Source organism: Lepisosteus oculatus, chromosome 4, assembly GCF_040954835.1.
Source record: "Lepisosteus oculatus isolate fLepOcu1 chromosome 4, fLepOcu1.hap2, whole genome shotgun sequence".
In the NCBI taxonomy this organism is placed as follows: domain Eukaryota; kingdom Metazoa; phylum Chordata; class Actinopteri; order Semionotiformes; family Lepisosteidae; genus Lepisosteus; species Lepisosteus oculatus.
This window is the reverse complement of record NC_090699.1, coordinates 63,270,582-63,296,117: the sequence shown is the minus strand read 5'-3', so window position 1 is coordinate 63,296,117 and position 25,536 is coordinate 63,270,582. Positions and strand designations below refer to the sequence as shown.

At 38.3% G+C, this 25,536-nt stretch overlaps 2 protein-coding genes across 3 annotated transcripts; both read left to right on the top strand.

Moving 5' to 3' along the window:
• The first annotated feature begins 4,655 nt into the window (after positions 1–4,655).
• Positions 4,656–14,333, top strand: LOC102693493 (sushi domain-containing protein 3). Its single transcript, XM_069189479.1, has 5 exons — positions 4,656–5,404; positions 7,702–7,890; positions 10,777–10,924; positions 11,469–11,630; positions 12,762–14,333. Exons 1-5 carry the CDS (start codon positions 5,317–5,319, stop codon positions 12,979–12,981), a joined length of 807 nt encoding a protein of 268 aa, XP_069045580.1. The 5' UTR covers positions 4,656–5,316; the 3' UTR covers positions 12,982–14,333.
• A 4,136-nt stretch (positions 14,334–18,469) lies between these two features.
• On the top strand, positions 18,470–24,519 carry card19 (caspase recruitment domain family, member 19). Of its 2 annotated transcripts, XM_015348024.2 has the most exons (6): positions 18,470–18,573; positions 19,547–19,686; positions 20,412–20,568; positions 21,143–21,211; positions 22,672–22,740; positions 23,042–24,519. In XM_015348024.2, exons 1-6 carry the CDS (start codon positions 18,567–18,569, stop codon positions 23,155–23,157), a joined length of 558 nt encoding a protein of 185 aa, XP_015203510.1. In that variant the 5' UTR covers positions 18,470–18,566; the 3' UTR covers positions 23,158–24,519. The 2 variants fall into 2 exon arrangements, with proteins under 2 accessions (XP_015203510.1, XP_015203511.1); XM_015348025.2 differs by lacking the exon at positions 21,143–21,211.
• Positions 24,520–25,536: the final 1,017 nt, after the last annotated feature.

Genomic DNA, 25,536 nt, shown 5'->3' with positions numbered 1-25,536 from the left:
TATACACAAATACTTAGCCATGCCTAGTACTTTTTGTGGTGTGAAAAAAAATATAAACCAAATCGTTAAAGCTACTCATTTTCAAGCTCTCTTTGAAACCACATACACACATAAGTCAACCCACTAACCTCTCCAAACAGGTCATGCAAACATTAACATCGATTGAAGGTGCTAACATAAAACATTAACACCTAATTGTTAATGCCCCAACTTACTTATGGTCTTTACAGAAAGATTTCAATTTTATCAACCAAACAATTCTGCTTTAATGAACTTTAGACCCTTGGAATTCAGAAAGTAATACATCTCAGAAAACAAACAACGGGAATTTTAATTCCAATTTAAAAAAGAATATTGTGTCTAGCAAAGCAGGGAGGGATCTCTGGCACTGAAATGTTCTGTGTATGAAAGACTACGGCTTCTTATCTAAACTGACATGTGCTCACGTGCTTTTTCTGGGACCGCCTTCATCATTTTTGTGTGTTTCGAACACTCTGCTGTACTCAAACAAAGTTCATTAAATCAGGAAGAGAAAGAAAAGGAGCTGACATTTTGCAAATCTCTGTGATGCTCTGAACATAGGACATAAGGTTGCAAAAGTGATTTCAATGGTGGCACAAAATGTGTACAAAATAAACCATTCTACACTTTTAATTAAATTATACTATACAAACTAACTGGACATAAATATAAGTATGATGATAAGAGGGGTATGCACCAAAACTCCTTGTTATCATTAAACTAATAGTTTGTTTCTAATGGTGCAAATGCCAATGCCATTGTCCAGTTTGATGATGGATGCCCTGGGCTGTCACCTTTAGATAAGGCTTGAAATATGGTTACATGTGTTTGGTTTTGCTCAGAATATAAATAACATTTGTTATAATCCAAGTGGCTCCTATGAATGAAGCATGGCAGAGTTAACTACTCAAGAAGCACTATGTATCCACTGCTCGGATCATTATATTATGCTAAGATCTGCCAGCAAACTTTAAAGGCTGGTGGTATTATACTGTACTGTGCACATTGTTCACACAGAGCCTGAAAATTGGGGTCTACAGCCCAGTCATTTCGCACAGTGAATCATATCCGCCATTATCGCTATGAAAGTGTGCCATTAGTAAAGCCTGTACAGACAATCTGATAGAAGGAATAAAAATACTACAATATGAACTGAGAATTCAAAGACTAGGCTTTACTAGATACTAGGCTGCATCTTACATTTCTGGTCGACTCATTGGCCATGTATGTTTGTGTAATTTATTGGAATAATTTAGTTTTATTACATGTCCCAGACATTGTGTGTTGAATAGGATTAGATGGAGATGGGACTCTAAATCTTCTGTTCAGCCACTGACTTCAGATAAGCTTCCTGCCGGTTTATTACAGAGAGTCCAGCTTACAACCTCTGTTGAGTTCAGTTCATTGACATCCCTGGTAAGCCTCAGGCTATGGCAAATGTTCTCCACTACTGAAGACCATGAACCTGAACGTTATATCAATCTGAGCACAAACGTTCAACCCCAGATCCTCTTTTGCAAATGAAAACAAATATTTCTTCATGAATGGACATGTTTCAGTGCCATGTTTTCCCTTGGCATTCAAACAGGCAGTAATATTACAGCCTAAATATGTCACTGCTGGCCTGATGGATGCAGCTTTCATCTCCTTCATTGTATTCTCTAAATGTTAACATTTGGCAACAGATTTTGGTTTTGAGTTAATGTGAATGTCTGAATGAACTGTATCACTATATGCTTGTGCAGACAGCCTGAAGAAAAGAAAAGAAAGAGAAAAGCTCCTAGGACAGAAAAGAGGAGGCACCGTTTTACAGCGTTGTGGGTGTTTGTTACGAAGTGCCCAGCCACACTGTTTCAACACTTCAGGATCCTTCAGGAAGCAGTTGGTTGCTTTTGAGACTGATTATGTGGTAGTTATTAAACAGCCTATTTTTGTGTTCTCATTTTCCCTAAATGAAATGCAATACTGCAGAATACAGCCTTGAATAAATAAATCCCAGTTCATCATCAGGCCGTTCTTAATGTTATCAGTAAAATTTCCCGTATCTAACGACAAAGCTGTTTTCCATATAAACACTGCCTCGCATTTTATTGTGCCAGAATGCAAAACTATTCTACCGGATGTTTGCTGAATCACTTCGGAATTTCTTCAGAACTATTAGTGTACCTTTGTCTAAAGCTTTGCAAATTCATTCCATGTGGTCAAGTTATCAAGCACAAGGTCTTCGGTAAAAGGAAGCCCCTGTCAATAAACCAACACTTTCACTTATACTTTACATGTGAAGACATAAAATGGGGTTTCCAGTTGAGCACTGTAAAAATCATAACACATACAGTACTTGCATAATTTTAATTTTTTCTGTCTGTAATCTAGTTTGATTTGAAATGCTAATAAATGAATGTTAATTATTCTTAAAATTAGTTTAATTATGTAATATACATAGACTGTGTCTAACATAGATGCCTATAATGTTTATTTTATTCATTGAGCTCTTAACAGATGTGTCAGTTTTAAACTACTGCTTCCTAATATTATTTCATCTTTGAGACTAAACGGTCTTTACACTCTTGTTGTGTAGTTTTTTTAGCGCAAAGCCTGTAGAAAACTCAGGTTCTTCTCAAATAGTATCTAGTGGTATTCAGTAAAATTCCATAAAAATGGAAAGGAAATTATGTAGCAACCACTTCAATGTGGCAGTTTGGATGAGTTTGCACTTGTTTCGTTTTTAATCTGACAGAAAAGACTTCAAACATTTCGTTCCTCTCCTGTTCCGTCACTAAAGAGAGAGGATGGAAGAGAGCAGCAACACCGGAGCATGGAATTCTCTTTTCTCTTGATCTAGAGGAAGGCTTGGAGCAGGAACATGCAGCAGGTTTGTCTGCCTTATAAATAATGTAAGAAAGACATTTTTTATTCCTTTGACCTGTTCTCTGGGAACAGAGTCTTATGAAATTTGTGTGAAGGGACTAAACCTTTCTTAGTTTTCAGCTCCTGCTGAATATTGAGTTGAACACAATCTTTGCATTTTCAAAAAATAAAAGATAACCTACTGTACCATTTCTGATAGCTGTACTTTATATTTTGCATATAAATTAACCTTGTGTTTTTAGTTATATATCCTATATACTGTACATAAACATTTACTGTATAGTATCATCCAGGTGGGGCTGCATATTGGTGGTGGTGGAGGGGAGTCCCTATTACCTGTAAAGCGCTTTGAGTGGAGTGTCCAGAAAAAGCGCTATATAAGTGTAAGCAATTATTATTATTATTATTATTATTATTATTCAATTATTATTAAATTATTAAGAACAATTCATACTGAAACCTTCAAAAGTCACATTTTCATATACAGTATGTCATAGTTTGAAATATATAATTTTAAATTACCCTTATTAAGATTAAATAACAGTGATGTATTGTAAGTTTGCAATAATTAGCCCATTAGTATGGCGTTATGAATTTACGTCATTTTAAACAAGGATATACAGAAGGGAAGAACAGTGGTTATATTTTCAGTTTCAGTCAATTACTGTATGTTGATGTGTATCAGCTTATTGGCCTGCTCAACGAATGCGAATGTCATGTAATCATATCATTCTATTAAAGTAAAGAATAAACACTGAACAATTCCTTAGAATGAAAATTGTCATGTAATGCCTCATTTCAATGCAAGAACACTATCAATACAAGAGAAAAGCTTTGATATTTCTCATGAAAAAGGTCAGTTGTGGGTCTACACATGTAAACTTATCGTTAATATTGTTATAAAATACAAAGCATATCTACTTCTCAAATCAGATTTCAGCCATAGAGATTAAACCCAACAGTTTATGCATGATTCTTACACGAAATATGTTTTTGTCTTATGACTGCTCCAGTTCCTATTCCGTTTATAGTTGGCAAAAGCTGCTCATCAAAGAAATGTATACTGTATAAAAGAGGTCGTAATTGTGAAGTAATATCTTTGTTCCCACTGTATAATTTAGTGGCTTCTCTACAGCTGGTTGACTTACAGTGCAGATACAATAAAATCTCGACAGCTCACGGGGGACACGATTGATTTGTGGGATCAGTACTGAAATCTCCAGTTTTATTGCAGCGGTTGAAATCTCCAGTCTTCTGTAGTTAACATCTCGGTGTTCAGGCCTAAAGCTGAAAGTAGCCAAAATTTTAACTTCAACATCAGCGCATTTTCCTTGCACATACTTTACTAAATACAGGAAAATGTTTCTTAATTCACGTATTTCCCCCTCAATATGGTAACTGCTTTTTATAATAATCCAAACACTTTGAAAGACTTGACATTCTGTCACACGGCTGAGCGAAAAACTGTTGGATTTCGTTTGGGTTAAGTCGGACAAAGCGTCTGTAAGGTGTCGAATAGTCCATTTTGAGTGAATCTGCCTGCCCTAAATCATTAACGTGGGAATTATTTTAATAAAATACCTTTGTAAGCGACATCTATCGTTTTTTTAAACACAGTAGGGCAGCAGTGTGGAGCACAGTGATCAGAGTATTGGAATGGTAGTTGGAAAGGTGTAGGTTTAAAATATCCCAGGTGTGGCACTGCTGATATACTGTCCCCTTGGGCAAGGTACTGCACAGTACTTCACTGGACGTGCTCCGGTAAAAAGCCCTGCTGTGTGAATATACATCGCTTTGGATTAAAAACGCATCATCTCAATACAACTGGAATTATATAACTCATCTTCAGTAACTCCAGAAACAGAACATATTCTTTGTTCGGCAGTGAAAGAGAGAACGTTTACAGGAGGACAAAAACTGCAAGAGGTGGAGCAGGAATTTAATGTCAAGAAGAGATATACTCTACCCTCCCTCGCCCACCCTCTCCCCGCAGAGCAGAACTAGTGCATATATGCTTGAAACTAACTAGAGGAAGTACTGTACCAGGCAGTAGTTGTTTGTCTCGCTTCGGAAACGGTGTCAGTAATGGGGGAGAAAAGAATCAAATGACTAGGAGCACATGGACTGACGGTCACAGTTTGATGAACAGCTTAAACGCAGAAGAGGATCATCTGGGACATGATGCCCCTTTCTGCATCGTTAATATATTGCCATTCAGAAAGAGGCTTGAGGGATAATTAAACCCCGTACACACGGCAGGGCAAGGGAAACCATAGCAGTCTGTCAAACTACAACGTGAAAAGAAACACCTGGATCTACGTTTTCTACGCAAGTGTTTTATGCCTTTATTTTTGATTTTTGGCTGGGGTTTTTTTTTCTATTCCTATTTCAAGAGAAAAATCAGGAACCCGATTTTTCGGACCGGATATGTCAACAGTAACTGCTTCGGTCTTTGATATTTCAAGGACGATTTTAGCTCCTGAAGAAGATGGCAATCGTGTCCGCAATCACACAGGTAAGCAATCGGCTGATGTCAGTGTTTCAAGTTACAGTTTGTGCTGAGATAGTGGTGATTTCTAATACCTGTTATATCTCGCCATCACCAAAGCAAAGGAGCTGTTGTATCTTTCACCTCCAGTTAAAAAGACTTAAGCGATGCGCGGCCAGGATGAAATCGATAACAAGATGCATGCTATCATACTGTACATCATGAACATGTTTATGATAAATTTGGATTTTAAACCTGTCCTTTATGCTTCAAGCGCCTTTTCTGCCTCTTTTTTTGTAGAATTTAATAGCAAACAACAATTAGTAAACTACATAGCTCCATAATGAGCAATAAATTGAAATAATTAACTTTACAATGAAGCGCAGGTGCTGGACAGTCATAAATCAACCGTAATCCTGATGTCTGGATCGGCCGGAGGGCGGCTTGCATTTTTAATGTAGGTTATTTGAAATGTAGGAATGGGGTATTTTAGTCTCATTGAACTACGGTCAAGCATCGAAATAATGTCCGTCTGATTTACTGGGCAAAATGTGTTTACATTCTCTATAATGAAGTTCATTCTGAACTTTATTTGTATATTAAAAATACGCCACAATTGTAATCGTTATTTATTCCAGCACAATGTAGTCAAAGTCTTTTCCCCTTAATCTCTACCTGTTAAATTTTTCAAAGGCAATTTAAACGGGAAGCATCGCAGAGCTTTTTAGATAAAACTTAGCGTGTTAAGGGCTTTTTTAACAACAGTCTAAGTACCGTAACTTTATATCAGGATCAGCAGTCAGTACTTAATACAATATAAAAATATTTCAATATAGTTCTGCAGTATTGACGATACCCTGTAGCATTCCACTGCACTGTCTGAAGGAGTACTGCGGTACTTTTAATTAGACTACTAGTTAATTCACCATATTTCTTAACCAGCAGTTGTTAGGATCAATGTTTCTAGCTGAATAGGGAAATTATTTCAAGTTTAAAAACATCATTCCGCTTAATAAATAAGTGAATAACCCTGGTTTTGATACAGGAAGCGCATACTATAGTTGCATTTGAAGCACACATGCATATTGAATACATAAATATATACTTTAGATACTGTACATACAGTACTTGATACTGTATATTCCACGTATGTATACGGTTAATGTCCGTTTGAGAGCATCTTGAAGTTCTTTAAGTGAAAGTTATAGCGTGCTATGTACTGCTCGACTATAATGTCAACGTTTTTGTTGTTTACTGCCATCAATTGACTCGGGAAATAAATGCAAATAATGTCTCGGTAATGCTTTTGAAACATAGTTCATGACTTGCTATGCAAAACCTTAATTACTTGCAATGGACTCGTGTCTATTAACATTTATTTTTGATTTCACTGGTCTGAATAACAAAAACAGGGGAGTCATTTGAATTCACAAGTCCTGTCCCCACCTAAGCATACCGAGAACACAAGAGGTGTACTAATTACAGCAGGCAATGTGTAGAGAAGGAGATGCTTATCAGCACAGAGAAGCTCTTGATTGTCGTATACAGTCGCGAAATTTAAATGTACACTTGACAAAAATGTTCATAACTTTATTGTGGTATTTTTTCTGTAATGTATATTGTATTACTGTAACATATATATATATATGATTTTGGGTAGGATGTAAGTTAAATCTCTTTTTACATATACTGTAACAAGGTGTTTCATTTGTCAAAATGAGATGTTAACGTTATATCAACGCAAAATATGCCAAATACAGTGAGTCCATGCTGTTCTGTTTGTGTAACAGCAAAGGATGTGACCTCTTGTGGCTTTTATGGGAAACTGCGTTTGTCGTGTTAGGAGTCTCAAAAACTGTTTGGTGGCCTGATTTGGACTTCATGAAACAAGTAAATACTATAAGAATCATAATGAATCATTGACTTAATGCTCCATTAGTGCTGAGTTGTGCGAGTAAAAATGTAACAGTTTGAGACCTGTGTTTTTTTTTCAAGGCACGGACAGCTGTTAAACAGTGACAAACTTTCTAAACCTCAGCTACGCAAGCAATTCTTTCACTTTTAATAATAAATTACCACCGTACACTTTTCTGTCCATTAAACACGGTGGCAAGTATTGAGATCATAAATGAAGCTGGAGCAACTGGAGGAAACCCACACGAACTGGAGGGAGAACATACAAACTCCACACAGACAGCAGCCCAGGAATTGAACCCGGGGCCCCAGCAGTGCCGTGCTGCCCCCACTGCATGACAAGATGAAGACATTCTTTGACGTATCTGCTAATATTGGCCCCGCTTTCTTTTCTTTTTTGTTTGTACCAGGGCAGTGCAACCCCATGCCTTTGCCATCACTGGGCACCCTGAAGCTGATCCAGGGTGATGGCACCAGCGTTGGCACAGTGATCTCCTTCCAGTGTCCCAGCAAGCACCGGCTCATAGGAGAGGGAGTCGTCTCGTGTATCTGGAGGAGCAACGGCACAGAGTGGACAGCAGTGGCCCCCACCTGTAAACGTAAGGAAAGGTCAAACAGGAGCCCTGTGAAGCTCGTTTCAGCCCCATTTCTCTTTGCCTATACGCGTGAAGAAGTATGTTACCCACCGTTTAAGCTGAATCGGCCTTGCAGGTCACATTAAATGGAACGTTGAGCCAGTAAAGACAGGATGTTTGTGCACATGAACCAGTTGTTTGGTGTCTACCATCGTAGTCTTCACTCCCGTGCTCGCAAGCCACAGGCAAAAGGTTCTAGCTTGTTCACAGCAGGAACAGATTGTGACGCCTGAGCGATTTCTCCTGACACTTATTCTGATCTTTCGGGTTTAAATGCTGCTCAGCATTTCCTGACAGGCACTGCAACTTTTGAGGTGCTTTTTTTATGTTAAAAGCCAATCATGAATGCACAGGAACGCGTTGGGTTTGCAGTCTGTTATGTAAGACCCCTTATTCTGAATGCTGAAAACGTCCAGGCAACCAAGTGAAGTTTCAGCAGGAAACCTGTCTAAGCGGATACTTCTCTGTGATTTTTAAGCAAAACTCAATCTGGCCGATTGCATTTAACAATACAGCATTAAGGATCTTATTTTCTCATCTGCACACAGAGATGGATAAAGAGTTCATATTTTGTATTTGCAGTTTCACAATCTGAAATATTCTGCCTCTGCAGGTCTCTGTCAATATCATGGGTCATGGAGTGTGTGCAATGTGTACTGAGTAGCTTTATTGTTTCTTGTTGTCTTCCATTGACTCAGAAGGCAGAAGCTTTTCAATACTTTCGTTTGAGGGCTTTTAATTTAGAGTCTTTTAGACAATTTCAATGACATCTTGACAAGCTGAAAGCAACGGAATGTTTCCTATAATATTCTGTTTTGACAGACTGTCAGCTCTGTTTAATTCATCTAAAGAATCCTTTTTAAACATATAATAAAAGTAATAGTTTGTATTTTGACATTTGTATAAAATATTACTACCTCAGAACAGATGAATCTGAGTAATGCTGCTATTTTCACCACAAACATAGACACATATTGAAAGGTTTTATGTCAGTCTCCAGATTTTTGTCAAATATAAAAATCATAACCACTTATAAATGCTGACCCTCAGATATCTGTATACTTGTGAATTCTACTTAACACCAATCTTGATAAAGTGGACCACTTTTTGTCAGATTGTAGATTTGTAATACTTGTTATATTTGTTATAAGAATGTTATACGGTAATTGTGGTGATGCAGATGTAGTCAGAACTACATCTGTGTTACCATTAAAAGTATTCCTTGACTTGCAAAACAAATTCAAAAACTGTTTTTATTTAAAATTTGAAAAATCACCCACACTGCTCAGGAGCGTGTGATTATTGATCAAAAAAGGCCAGTCCAGTTGATCTGGGGTAAAAGGGCAATTCACCTTAATGATCTTACTGTTCTTAAATTACTGAGAAGATTTGACATTGGTCCCATCAGTATTTTGTTTATCTTCTAAGATCCAGGCAAATATTTACTCTAGAAATCTGCCCTTGTATAATGGCAGGGCATCTATTTAATAATAACTAGCAATAGCTGTACTTCAGTTAAGAGGTTTTCATAGTGATAAAGGTCACTGCCCCTCAAGGTCACTGTGCCTCTCACAGAACTAGATCTTGGATTGTACAAATAACATTCAAATAAATCTAAATGATCTGGGAAAAGAAGAAGACAGATGTTTTTGAGTTTTGGATCATCTGGCAGGAGCACACGTTTAGTCGAATAGTTGGAGGAGAGAGTATTTTTCACATTGCCTTTACCAAATACATAAGAAAATAAATAGCTCTTTGCAGACTTTGACTTTTGAAGATTTCACATTCCTTTGAAAATAATGTGACAAAACAGAAATGTGAAAAAAAGAACATTGGCTGTTGAATCAATCAAATGGTATTCACTTCATTCATGAATAATGTATGAGTCACTTTGGAGGTTATTGGAAAAAAAAAGTCAAGCTTATTTCCCAACCTTTGTTTAATCAATATTCTAAATTTTAGCATTGCACGCAAGGTTTTAATAGTATGTAGAGACAAACTGTGAAGTTAACATATTTGTTAAGAAGTCCCCCTAAATTATAACCCTAGTCTCTGTTTCGATTGCTGTACAAAATAAAAGTAAGCAGAGAAAGAGGAACAATGCGTTTCCGGAATGGTAGACACCAAAGAGTTTCCAAGTTGTATCATGCAGGTGCAGAGTCACAGTCAAATGCAAACTGAAATATGTTGCATGCAGTAGCCAATGTCAGCTGAACAAAGATGGCACAGATCTGGAGCATCTGTACTTTCTGGCTACTGATTAATGATAGACCATCCCAACTTGCTACAGTACAGTATATGGTTAGAGCTTCTACCACTCCAGTGTTTTTGTGAAGCCATTTATATTTTTTTATGGTTTTTGTGGTTCTCTGCTCTCAATTCTGCATAACTGTGCCGACCACCTACTCCATTATAAAAAAGCTGGTGAAGATTTATGTGTGGGTGAAGGCAGTTATCACACCACAAACAAAGGTCTAAGCAGTTAGCAGGCTAGCTAAACTATACTGTACTTCACCATCCTTCTGTACTTTCTGTGCTATACAGCTTTGAACATTAGATTATAATTTGAGCAAAAGAATAAGAAAACGTTTTGGAGGAGATGTACATATGTGCAAATCCTCTTGTAGTAAATGGAAGCTATTTCTTTTTTTATTTTTGAGTCTTCTCTGTATGTATCAACATTTTGTGAAAATTCAGTCTGGTGGCTACAGTCTTTTGGATTTTGTTTTTGGAGTTGCTGGTATTATTACAGTATATAATCTACGTAACGAAAACTATCACCCTGTCTTTTCCCCATTACTTTTGAGGGAATAATATAATAGTGACATGGTTTTGTTGCTTTTTTAAAAGCTTTGTCTAGGTATGAAGATTTTGGATTTAAAGTGGCCGTGATTGCATCCATTGTAAGCTGTGCTGTCATCCTTCTAATGTCTATGGCCTTTCTGACCTGCTGCCTGCTTAAATGCTTGAAGAAAAGTGAACAAAGAAGACAGGAAAGGTGAGGCATTCTCGACTTCGGCTTTGTTTTCTTCATAGAAATTCTGAAGAACTGTCTGTTTGCCGAGGGCCTGCTTCAGCAGTGTGTTCAGTAATACTGTATATCCTTGTGAGAGCTCTATTACAGTATAAGGTCCCTATGTACAGTATGCTCTTCCAGTGGAGCTACTGTGACTGGAGCTGATTCTCATACATTGCTGGGTGCCAGAAAATAATATTATTTCTTCTCCATCGGAACAATATATAATTAATATAAACCATACAAATAAGGAGTATATAGTTCAAGTCTTCCTCCTCAGATCCTCTCCATTTTCTCTTGCTGTCATTAGCTGTCATTGTCGTGTAGCCCTTATTTAATCTTGACGTTAATTGAATTCTGCTCCTCAAGCCCAGGTTTGTACCTGTACATATTTTACAGACGCAAAGCTGTCAGTGCTGCCAGGCCCCTATTCTTCTAGACAGGCCCTGCTAGGACAATATGCTTTTCAATGTGCCATGGTGCAGCGGAACCAGGGGCAGCAGGAAATAAAATACTGTGTTTGCAGGGACATGCAGTCACGGTGCTCGATGAATTGCGAAGACGTGGAAGATACACAGTCCTACCATTACCGGCACAAGGGAAGAAACAACAACAACAACAAAGCCGGGGCAAAGACTGTAAGGGCCGACTTTAGAGACACAGGATATGACAACCAGGGTTTCTGCAGGTGAGGTTTCCGAGGAAGTGAAACAGACTTTCACCCACCCTTAAGTTCCTTAATGACACAAACAACTCTTGCTGATGGAAATCTGAAGTTGTGTCAAGTACTGTGGGTCTGGAAATGTTTTGAAGTTGCATCTAACGCAGACATCATTCTCTTTTTTTGTTATTGTCTGCAATGAATACAGTCATGGTTTATCACTAACTTGATTTGCAATAATTGGTTCATGTTGCTCATGCTCAAGGGCGGCACTGCGCACAGGTTGTATTGGGTACTTTACTGTTAAGTCAGTACTGACCCAAATTCCACTGCCTGTTGTTCTCCTTCTCTCATCACAGGAACCTTATTATTCATCATGAGATCAGGAAATGCACATTCACTGTGACTAGAATACTCCGCAGTTGCTGTTTACATTGTTAATATGCATGATGTATTTCATTACTGAGAGGTAGAGCCTATTTCAAACCTGGGCATAAAAAAAAGATTTTTATCTTTCAGAACAAAAACACTATTTGGTAAACCCACACACACACTCTCTCTCTCTTATCTTAATGAAGGGATGACAAAAATAGTTGCTCTTGTGAGCTGCAGAAAAAGGTTAGACGAGATGCAGTCCTTGCTGAAAATTAATGAGCTCGAAGGGAAAAACCAGCACCCTTCGCTAGTAATGAGCATACAAGCCCAAGTGGTACATAAAAAACACAACAGCACAACACAGCTACAATGAGTGGTCATCGATCTCTTTGTTCTGCTTCGCTGAAAGCTTGAAAACGTGCTATGAAAAAGTTTTTTAATACACAGTTGCTTAGAATAGTTGGTGTTTCTGTCTAATCTGCACTGTTCTTGTCCAGATTATTTATTCTCAGTTTCATAAACTCCAAGAGAACTGATGATTAATAACATAACATTCTCTGATTTCTGTTTTCTTGTCACATAATAAATATTATCCTTAATGAAACAAATTGTCATATAATAGATATAGCATAACTGAAACCATTGGAAAGTATTAAGTCATATATACAGTATATTAGAATTAGTTGATACGCTCATTAGCCTGCCGTGTCTGTATGTAGTAGAATGAATGGCAAGCAGTTGGTTCAGCACTACTAACAACACTCATTGTGCTGTTTTTTGTAGGTGTCATGAATGCCCACGTGAAGTCAGTGTTCCTGTCCCTTATAGAGGACATGAGGTACCTGTCATTTGTAAGGCAAAGAAAACTTGGATTCCAGGCATGTGCAATCCACCAGAATGTGACTTTGCAGCGATCAGTAGGAGGTCAGGCGAAGAACTCTATGGGACTTGCTGGCATCCACTTCACAACAAGGAGCACCACGTGCATGTCATGTCTGTGTGAAGCTGATCGCACACTATTTATGAGACCAAATTAGCCACACAAGTGCCTTAAACTGGATTTAACTTGACTCCAAGAATTACAGAGAAGAACAATTTGCACTTTTAATGGGAGGTCATGCCTAGTTGATAGAGGTCTCTTTTTCAAAATCTTTTCATTGTTAAGTTTCCTTTGAGAACTCGGCTAACTACCGCACAACGATTGTCCTTGTGTGTGAGGAGCGTGGACATTGTCAAGTGTTGAAATGGATTGGTGGTCTTTTTAGGGTTTTTAAAGGTTTTTTAGGGAAGAAGGTGCACAGAAAATAAAATCAAGTATAAGTGAGACTGTGAGCTAAAACTGTTTTGTGTTGAAGGTTCATCCCACTATCAACACCAAATGGAAGTGAAAGTCAAACTAGTTATTGCTGTTTGGTTATTTTGTCATTGGGTATGCTGGTTGGACAAAATGAATTATAAAGTAATTTGTAACTATAAAATATATCTAATGACACTGGATATGTAAAGGTTTCCACAGAAAATATACAAAAATAAGTCCTCTGACTAAGCAAAAATATTCATGCAGGCGGGTTTAACTGCAATAACCACAGTGGAGGAGAGTCATTTCTTCAATATTTACTGGATAACATTACCAAATTTAAAACTCTGTAACTGTAACTTAAGAGAATTACAATTTCAGAATTAACCTTGTTTGAACTTCTTTGATACCAGAGATTGGACTATCTTTAAAACAAGTGTAAGATGTATCATCAGTGGTGCTGTACAACTGGAAAAGGGAACGTGTGCAGACTATTGGCTGTATGACCCAGTTAAAAACACAAGAAATGCTGACTTTCCAAATTTTGAGTTTGGATTGTTTTCTGTATTTACCGGTTTCTGATCTCCTGCTGTTATATTACACTATCACTCACCTAGACAACCATATTGCTCTCTGTGGTGTCTGTAATAGGGAGTCACAGAGTGTGGTCTGTTCTCGGTATAAAATTGTATATCAATAACTGCATTAAGCCTTTCATTGCCGTACCCTGAAGTCCTTGATTTACAATTGATCCTGGATGAATCAGTCTGATTAAAATCTAAAAAGCAGACAGCAGAATCATAATATTTACAATATGCCTCGGAGCTTGAAGGCTCCCTTTTTAATTTCTGTTATAATCTCTTTCAGGCTGAAAAACATTTTGAGGTAGAAGTGTGCTTTTCACCATTATTTAGATTGCTTTTCAGACCTGTTCGTTCATAGCCCTCCTTGTTTCTATGGCATATTTTCTTTGTGGCAGCTACATCCATAGAAGAACAAAAATACACTTTATTCATGTCTTTACCTTTCTTCTCATGCAATAAATTGTGGTACTGAAACAGATGTCTTATTTTGTTATCCTACTAGGGTTTAGCTGTATATGCACTCGTAAGAGATTGGATGTTTTCAATGAAGGAACACGCACTACCCCCTACATTGACAGCAGTTATAGCACTTTTAGCTCGATTTTCTTGTCAAAACTCAGAAGTTAAGCTAAACTGGTCCTAGTCCATACTGGGCTGGAAGACCTCCAAGTGAAATGAGGCCTGCTGCTGTAAAAGATATACTGTACAGTGCATGAGCAGGAGGTGCTCTTCACTCTGTGCCACAAGGTGGTGCTGTCATTTGGACAATTCAATTCAAAACATACATCCCCAAGGCTCAATTGAAGCAGCACGCAGCACAACATGCAACACATCAAAGAAAAGCAGTAAAAACCATTTCACACTATTTCTATTAAAAAAACAACAACAGCAAAAGGTCCATAAAATGTTTATGAGAATGTACTGTAACAAAGTGCACGTGCATTTACAGAGGGGACTCTGTCCAAGAGAGATCATATTGCTAAAACTTTCTTTGCACTCATTATTTGGCAAGCTTCAGAACCACTAGAACAGAGCTAAATTTACTCCCATTGCGCTGTGGACAGAGACAATGTCTTCCTGCAGGCAAAAGGTCAGAAGACTGATGAAGGATATGAGATGGGTTTTCTATGATGGCACAGGCCTTCCTCAGCATCAGATGGGCATTAAGCTGTGCCAGGAGTCTTAAAGGCTCACCAATGACTTTGGAATTAAGGTTCATGATCCAACAGATAAAAAGAAAAAGTTGAAGTAGGAGATTAGCCAGGTTTTGGTCACTTTTTCACTGGCATTATTTGTAAGTGCCGGGCTGCGATTCCCAGTGAGCTAGCTCCATTCCAACCCAAACCACCACAATCTGACATGCTGCCTGTAACGAATCCAGGTGTTGAGGTATGAGGATCCTATACAGACAAAGGAGAATGTACAGTGGATACTGAAACAGGTGTCCAATCCAAAACGCAAGGCGAGTTCGTAGTCGGAAGCAAAAGGTAGTTCAAAAGCTGAAAGAAGCATCACAAGAGGGTTCCTAACAAAAGGCGAGGTAGGCGCTCTGTAGGAGAGGGAATCAATACCGAGCTGCGAGAAGCAAGTTAGGATGGTTTAAATAGCGCTGCGTGCCGCACGGTAGAGTGGGTGTTGATGGATTAACACGTGCAGCGGCGCTTGTTATTATTAACCCGCTGCTGGCACTGGTTAGCTCTTCTGTGGGTTGATCTCTGCTGGCTGGCGGTCGTGACACTGCCTTACTGTAAGTGGACGTCTACAGTAAAGTCTGCTGGATGTCACCCAGCAGACTTTGCTGCACTTCGGTAATGAATGAAGAGATTTTTCCTGAATCCAAAGCACTAGCCACTGAGATGAAAAAATACTGTGCAAATTCAATTCATTGTGATTATTTTTATGTACCTACTCCCATCACTCTTGCTTTGCTTTGCTATGAGAGCCTGCTTTCCTAAAATGCAATTATTCTGTCTTTATGTTGGGGGCGCGGTTTGCTCTAGGCTTTTCAGAAAACATTTCAGAAATGCAACGAGTCATAGGATGATCCCCTTTTGTACAGGCTCTCCGGCTGTTAAACCTATTTTAAAGCAAAGACTGTGTAACGAACCTTATATTCTGTGGCTCTAATCCAGGAAGTGGATGATGGGGTGGCCCAGGAGACATTGAGATTTACAGAGGACAAAGATTCAAAAAAAGGTATTTTTACAGCTGTCACTTAAATGTAGGCAGTGTCGGAGCACAAAGACAGTATTTTAGTTTGTAAAGGGAAATTTCCTTATGTTATATGTCGCCCATGAATGGGGAAGAGCATATCATGCCATGTTCAGAAAGCTCACGGATAACAGGGAAAAACCTGTAGGAAAGCAGAGAATCCAGCAAAAACCCACGGAGAGAACATGTAAACACACGAACAGAATCAAACCCAGAAATCTAGAGCTACCCAACTACAGAACTGGCAGCCACGGTCTGTACTGCCCTCAGAAGCAGGAAATGAAAGAAACTTTCATGTAGAATGACGCACTATTTTATTGAAACTTCTCGAAGTCTAGAATTAGGATCTACAGCTACAGGGTTTCGCGTCAGATAACTTTCTTTCAGTAAAGGAATAATAAAAAATAAGTCATGTCGGAAATTTGTTCCTACCAAAAACGTTCCTAAACGTAGAAAGGTCCTTTCTCGTTTTCTGCTGAATGTTCTGGAAGAATCCATGAATGTAAATGAAACACACAGTACCAGCAAACATTTGTGGACCTTCCGCTGGATACAGCCTCTCTCACCTCACCTCTCACCTATGATCTGAACCTCACAGTGCCTTCTTCCTTTCTTTCTTACCAAAAACCCAAACACACATTGAAAATCTACCTCTACCATACTGTACATGTCAAAAGATCACTCCCCATAATTTTGTATCCCTTTATTTTATTCTGTTGATGCATATTTTTGCACATAACCTGTTACCTTTTTGTTGTTTTGCACATTGCCTGTTGTTGTTTTTTGCACATCGTCTGTTCTTGTTTTTTTTGCCTGTTGTCTCTGTCTTTCTTTTGCTACACAACTGTATTGTTGTTGTTGTTTTTTTTCTCTTTGTACTACTTATGTCCGAGAGCTAGCTAAATAGCATTTCGTTATACCATATACCATGTATATGAGTGTAATGACAATGAACTTGAACTTGAAAGAGCAGGCATGGTTGGTTAGATCCCTTCTTATATACTCCAGCCATCCCATGTACCAAGAAGGCGTGCAATGTCATGGCACGTCAAGCAATGTGCGCAAGGCAGGGTACACCCTGGACAGGAAGCCAGTCCACCTCAGGGCCAGTGCAGGCCAATCACACATGGGGACAATTTGGAGGCCACGGTTGAAAACCGAGGGCGAAGATTTGGCCCGGACACCGAGATAACTCCCTAGTCCCTAAATGCCCAGGGATCTTTGATGACCACCGAGAGTCAGGACCTTGGTTTAACGTCTCATCCAAAAGACGGTGCCCAGAACAGTATAGTGTCCCCGCCACTATACTAGGGCATTAGGACCCACACAGACCGTAGCACCCCCACTGGTCCCACTAACACCTCTTCCAGCAGCAACCATAGCTTCCTAGGTGGTCTCCCATCCAGGGACTGACCAGGCTCAACCCTGCTTAGCTTCAGTGGGTAGCCAGCTGAGAGCTGCAGGGTGATACAGCTGCCGGCTGGCGTGCAATGTATTGGCCAATAAATTCTGTGTAGCAAGGGTACCATCTCCTGGACAAAGAAAGTAAATACAGCAGGGATCTCTGGGGATATGCAGACTTCATTGCTCACAACAATCATTATTATTTACGTGCATTCTCACAAAGGAGAGTCAATACTAACAGCGACGAATAATGTTTTTTTTTAATTCATTCTTGGTCTTCAAGTATTTTTGAAAAGTACAAATAATTTTGAACGCATTCTTTGAAGCAGGTTCAAGTATGTATGAATCATGCTGTTTGGTTATATCAAAGCAAGAGCGCTCGGATAATCGATTAATCACTGTAAACTAGCGGCTAGTTTGGAAGCTCTTAGCCCGCTCTTCGGGCATGACAGACTGCTAGCATAGTCAGCATGTCTGTTAGAAAAATGCCGACTGAGGTTGTATTTTTTTTTAACACTGCAACAATTTCCTTACAAATTAAGCATACAGCCTTTGTTCCAACCTCTGTGAAAAAGTATTTTGCAGTTCATTCTTCGTTGAAGGCTGCATTCACGGTCAACTTTCCGCTTTTTCACGCCACTCATTCCCTCCTCCCAGCACGATGGACCCCCTCTTAACCGGTGAATCAAAATGGTATTGCGTTCGTGCGCCGTCTAACGGCAGGAATATTGAAATGCAAGAAAAAAATAGCACCAAACAAGGTGGGATATAGCGAATATTGACTAATTTATGTTTTTACCTCAAGGGCCGGTTAAAACTGGCCCGCGGGCCGTACTATAAGAGTTTGCCCCACCCTGGTTTAAATACTACAAGGATCTCTTGCATTCCACCTTAACGATTTTGACACTTCTGAAATACAGTCCACCTTAAGAGATTCTTGTCGCGCCTGTGACGTACGAGGGCATTAACCCCACGTCGCCGTGCTGGGTTTCCCGGTCAACCATGATGGGAGGGACAGAATTGAGGAAGTTGTTGGGGGGGGGGTGAGAGGGGAACTTGTCAGAAAGACAGAAGTTGCAGGAGTTTTCCACTATGTCAGGTTAGTAAAAAAAAAGCTGGAACTATTTTGACTCATCTGGACTAGTTTGTGGGGGTGTTTCACGTACAGTACAGTTTCCACCTGGTGCCGCTGTACAGCTTGTAGCTGGGTTAAGCGTTACGACCTGCTGGGGGCTGTTGTTTGACCTTACTCCCCGAGCTGCAATAAGGTGTGTGATCACTGTAACGACCACGAATACAATTTGACTCTGTTCAAACTCAGTTTTCTTCTTATTGAGGTTTCGTTGCTGTGTAGAACAGCACCAGATTTGGCAACCTCGGCGTTGAACGAACTTTCAACAACTTGCAGAGTCTTTCAAAGTCATTGTAAATTATTATTTGACAAGTGTTTTGCACATAATATTACTCTTGAAATGCATGTTTTTTTTTCATTTCGGTTTTGCTCTATATTTATTTTCCTAAATGGAGGTACTCGTTAAGCTTTAAAGCAGTGCATATGCTTTGTCTGTTTTATGTACTGTAGTTACTGCGATGAGTCATAAAGGCGTTTTCCAGGGTGGAGACGTGTAGACACTTGGCAGTAATAACAAAGCTCGTATTGCACGCAGATGCACAGACAAGAGTTTGGCTTTATTGTATTGTACAATTATCATCTTTAAATGCAAGAGGGAAACAGCCCTGAAAATGTTTTTGTGTTCATGTTAACCATATCGTTACATGCTGGGTTCTACTATAAATATAATTCTAGATAAAAAATGCTCTGAACCGCAAATGTGTACATATAGTTTACAAAAAAAACAGCAAATGAAGCATTAGTAGTAATTAGGGATATTGTTTCCTGCTTTTGGACGGGACTTGGGACATTTTCGATCCACAGTTCTGCTCTGTTTCAATGCCCGTAACTATCACGAAAGACTAGTAAACTATGCATTAATAAGCATTTAACAGAAGGAGCGGAAGAACATCACTCGAATATACAGTAAGTGTGGGCTTTGCTGTATCACGAATCACAGACAGTTACCATGATCAGCTGCTTCAGGACACACCTTATCTGAGAGGAGACAGAAGACTGGACACGGAGCTTCTTGATAGACTTGTTCTGCAGCTCAACAGAATTTACCCACAAATTCTGACTGACAAGGAAGCGCAGAAAGTAAGTGTATTTTGCTATGAAGCGACTTACTGTAACAGCGACACGTTTTTTAGGACATATAGCTATACCGCAGCTCACTCTTCCCCAAGATGCTTTTTATATACACACTGCAAATTCGACCTTAGTGCATTTCTGAGTCAGTCTTGCAATATTAATATGCGTCTATATTTATGCATCAGCTACTGTATGTCTTGTTTTATGTTTTGAACTACCCTCACGATGAACGGATAGAGCAAAAGCCAGTAAAAATGGTATAAAAAGAAATCATATTGAGCCATTTCAATCAGCCCTTTACATTGACTTACTAATGCGTATGTAGTCGACAAGTAAGCATTAAATAAATATCTTATTTCTTATAAATATCTGGTGTATAAACCCTGTGATGCTGGTACCAGAGATCTACATAAACCAAAGAAATTATTTTGGTTGGACCTATGGGTACAGGAGGTCACTAGAAGAGATTCACACGTCCATTTGATTAACAGTGAGCCTGAGCCTTGATTTAGAGTCATCACTGAAAACATAACGCTTTCTTAGCTTTTGTTTTAATCCTGAATACCTTCTCTTGTATGTCCTTAAAATAATAACTTAATCCTCAGTATTGTAAAAAAATGTGTCAATTTCATCGTCTTGACATAGCTAAAAGCCTTAGGGACGACTATTGTTGGACAGGGTAGCATTTGTCATTCCCTTCAGTAGAAGAGTGACCTTTGTTTGCTCTCTAGTTCAGAAACTTGAAAGTCCCCACTGGCATCCGACTGGCTGAGCTCCTGACTCACTTGCAGAAGAAGGGAGAGGAAGCTTGTCACGAGTTCTACAGAGCTCTGCAGATCCACGCTGAGGACATCTACGTCAGCCTGCCAAGCAGAATGAGCAAGAGAGGTGAGTTTCTCTAGCCATCATCAAAGCTTCTGTCCTGTCGTTCTCTGGAAGCAATCAGGACAGATGTCGAAACGCTTGCCTGGTTCAGTTTTCCTGGGTCTGTTCTCCTGTCCTATTAAAGAATCTGGGTTTTTTGATTTCTCAAACCAGATCAGTTTCATTCATCTTTCATCCAGACTTTCATATCAGCCAGCTTCATTTGTGGAATTCATGAGTAATAGCTCATGAATTGTTTTTAACGTCATATTTCTATGCATGGTTAGATAACGTATCACATGGAGTTATTGATTTTTAAAACATATTCTTGTGAAGTGTAGTGTACAGAAAAACAGTAGGGTTTAATTCCTTGTTCACCCACATAAAATAACTACCACTCTGTGGCAACAGTGTATTTCTCTACCAAACCTTTTAATTTAATTTTCTGCACCTCTAATTACAGCATGTTTCTTACCAAATGATGTAAAATAGTACTGTAATCAAGGATTTGAAAAGAAATGATACATTAACAGTTGATGTGTTACTATTTAGCTGTGTGTTTTGTGCAGTGGAAATAACTGTTTACTTCTGTTCCCAGAAACAGCAGAGCCTAAAGGAACTAACAATCACCCAGACCTCAGAGAGAAATTTGTTCTTAATGACAGGGGTAAATCAAACCATATAATACTAATAATCCTACATTTTATAAGTGCTTGCATTCTTAAATTTCTTGAGCAGTGGCTCTCCAAGGAAGTCTGCCTTTTTTAATTTATTATTTTGTATTTTGTTTCTTTAGATTCAATGAAATACTAATTGATAGAGCATAACAGCAGGTTAAACAGTAACTCTGGCAACGTGTTTAAGGGTGAGAGAGATACTGAGAGTAACCCTTAAATGCCATTAACTGGTGTCTTAACACATTAGGATTCTCTAACATTTTAGAGTAGAGTATTAACATTTTTTCTGTTTGCTGTATGTGTTGTACAGTCCAGGATACATGAGACATAGGAAAGAGCCTCTTTTACTGAAGTATGTCACAAAAACAGTATGTTGGTTCAGTATACTGTATTACGTCATGTTGCATGTGGCTGCTGAAATAAATTTATAGTAATCTTGTCATAAGGAAAATTGTATTTTAGAAAAAGAAGTAATATGTTTAGAATATTGGATGGAAAAACCTTTATTGTTGAGGGCTGTGTCTACCGATACAAAATGATTTTAACAGGTAGATCCTATAACCTGTTTAAGATCTTCTTTCAGTCTTTGTCATCTGACAGAAATCAGCAGAATAGTCTTTAACTGACTCACACAGACATTAACATTTTAAACCGGGATTGAAATGTTTGATTTGGTATTAATTCAGCGTGTAGTGCCCCTGTGCTGAGTGGAAGTTTGATTAATGTATATCTTCTCAGATCGGTCCAGAGCCTGTAGCCCTGGAATATAGTTTTCAAAGGCACATGCATCTATAGATTAATTATGACACTGTGATTAATTGACTTCACGTTACAATATGTCTACAGTGTAGAGCACACAAATGAGGTAAAACATCACTTATAAGATGTTTATGAAGCTACCTGGCTTATTTAAACAACAGTAATGGTGAAAGCTGTATGCACTGGAGCAGTATAACATTTGGTAAACCCACATAAATCAGATCATGAAAGATCTCCTTCTGCTCATAACAGAATAAATCAGTGGGGTCCTATATGAGCTTAGTGTGACCTTTCACGTCTGTGCCTGTGCTACGAAGCTGTTTGTTCAAGAGGTCACTGTGACTTCACATTTCAAATGGTCCCCTTTGTTAATGTGCTGGACCAAATGTTATTTTGCTCCTTGGTGCGTAGATTTCATTCAGGATATACTGATAGTTGTTCAAACAGCCCAGTTAACTTGATAAGTATCCTGTACTTCCTGGCAAAAAGGCACACGAAGGAACCACTTCTGTATGCGATTTGGGTGTAAAGTCTGTTGTTGTGTTTAGCATGTAAAGGTCAATTAAATTAACATCATTATACACCCCCATAGTATCCATGTTGCTCATGCTAGGCCTGTCATCAGCTCTTGTTTTACTAACTAGTTTAATATGTAATAGACCAGGACAGTCAAACTGTGTTTGCCTTGCAGGTCCACTGTTCTTTATCAGTTGTTTCAGTGTTGCTGTTGGTGCAGCATTTCTCTACTATTATGGTGCAGGTGAGTCACTCTGAAATGTTCAAGCAGTTCCAACATGTGGAGCAATAGGTGCCTTATGATTAAATAATAATAAGTTAAACAATGTAATTTTTTTAGTTATAGAGTATGCATGGAAATATAACTTTTATAAAAGTTTCTAGACTTGGGAAGTATAGATGGGAATCCTTCCTTTGTTTTTCATTGTTTCATTTTTGCGTGAAAGATGGGTAAAAAAACATTTCGTGCCATCTTTCTCTGTAATGTGTTTGTGTTAGATGCATGGGTAGCTGTTTGCTCAGCGCAATGATCTTTTCTTTTCCAGAGAGTAAAGTTCTTGGAGATGCCAAAAAGATTTTGGGATTTACTGCCCTAGGACTGGGCAGACGAGCTAAAGAAGTATTAGTATCTTACGCCAAGGACAACAGCTCACGCCAGTAACACTCGCAGTGCTCATGTGCTTGATATCAATCAGTGGAAGCTGTAGTGTTGCTCTCATTGAGTCTGCCATTCTCAGGCCAACACTAAAGAAAATACGCTTTCTTTATTGAACAAGATGCAGTAGGACTCTAGTTGCTGTTTTTATGCATGTATATAATATATAATGTATATATTTATTTTACTGGTGCATTTTAATCCCAGGAGCCTTTTATAATACATTTGCTATAATACAATTGCTATAATATTTAAAGTTGGACATTGTTTTATGCAGGCTTAACGTTTCTATACTCTTCATAAGAGTATGCAGAGTGTGTCTCTTTTATATTTTTATCACCTGATCATCAAGATCTGCATTTTCTGAACTGTTCTGCAGGAGCAGAATTTTCTACTTTAGAATGGAACAAGGTTTAGTTTACTTAGTGTGTACAATTTGCACGCGATTTGAAACACATTTCTTTTCTAATTCTATAAGAACAAGCAATTCATTTTAGTAAATGGTTGAACAATCTTTGTTCCTGTTCCACAGCTTTGTAAAGACTGTATATTCCTATCAAGAAAATGACTTCAGACATGTTACTCAGGGCATGCACAAGGTACATGTTTGTTAGTAACTTCTCTGGAAGTTTTAGAAGGAAGTGAAAGGGTATTTTAAGTGCATTTCAGTTGATTACTCCTTATGTACATTTTTCCATATGCAATGCCTGGAATATCTAGTTAAAAAATGGTTGAGTTTATCTACAAGTTAATGCATGCTCGGTCTGTAACTTATTTTTTTAATAAGAAAAGCACAAAACGTAATTATCAGTTCCAAATTTTTGCAACGTCTTCCGGGTGCAGGGATCTTAGTTACATACGAAGCTAATTTTTTGTAGCATTTGAAAGTATGTCCAAATGTTATTTGAAGGGATTCTGATTTCTTCTATCTCATTGCTTTTGGATTTTATGAATCAGGAGAAACGTGTCTCTAATTAAGCATTTATGCCAGCAGTATCTTATAGTCCTTGTTGAATTACAAAGTGAAGACTTTAAACCAATGATTTCCAAGTCCTGATAAGACTTGGCATACGCTCTGAGGAATGAATTTAGTACCTTGCCATACCAAAGACAAGAGGCAGAGTTTGGTGCTATTAATAGTATGCTTTCAGATGCTGTCCTATTGGCAGGGTAGCCTGAAGAAGCAGGTGTGTGGACTGTCACAGTTAAATGCCAGACCCTTCTTATGTGCCTTGATTCCTCCGTGCCATGCTTTAAAATGCCTTTCCTCTACTGGATCAAATTCTTATATTTAAAATATAAGTAGAGGAAAATTTTGTGAATCCTGTCCTTGGTGAACTTTTTAAAAATAAAAAAAAATTAAGACAACCTTGTTTCGTGGTATTGCATTAAACCTGTGTCTTTAAGTTATTCAAGTTAAATTATTTGAAGATTTTATAACAGAGTTGCCCTAAGCATTTATTAGGTTAAGCTAGAGTTTTAAGCTCTGTTAATAATTACTTGTGATCATCAATCATTGTGATCTTATTAGTGCTTATATGGAAAGAATTTTTAAGTGCTGAGTATTATGTTTTTGAACAGACCATGTCCGAGAAATATTGGCTTACATCTGCTAGTGCAGCTTTATTGTACAATGGCTGTATATTACAGCTGAAATTAACTTCAAAGTCAAAATCTTTCATATTAAATTAGAAACAATGCAATTAAATACATTATCTTTGAGGGATGCAAGTCTCAATACTTTGTTCTGTTCTTATTATGCCTTCTTCTGTACTGCTCAAAATCTGTTTTATTTAAAACACTCCATTTTATTTTACATCACAGTACATTTGTACTTTCACTGCAGTAAAACATTTCTACCCATAGTATTGATAATACCTAATTCTGGGGGTGATGGTCAGCTTACCAAAAACAAGACATTATTTAAATTGAGGGAGAGTTCCTGTTTAGTTTTTTTAGAAGAGATTAGAGCTGAGGAAAAATATTTTAGCTAGTGTTTTAATCATTTCATATAAGCATCTCAGCAATTCAGATTGCTTGATGTACTTATATTAAGTCTGATCATATCCACATTGTGCTGTACCCCTGGTGGTATAAAATGATGTTTAAATCCTAGGGAATAGTGACAAGAGTGGATCTGATAATGCGGAGAGATTTGCAAGAATCACTGTAGCCAAATGCTTCAATGTTGGCTGACAGCTCGTGGGACGATGTTAAAGTCATTTTAACTCTTTCAGAAGATTTAGTATTGAAAGCAGAAAGATTAATTTGTTTGAAAGATTCCAAAGCACAGTTTTACCCATCCTCTAATTAGCAGTTCGTTGGAAACCAATGAATCCTTGTCTTTTCTTTACCATTTTAGGAAGGTAAAGGTGTGTGAGAGGG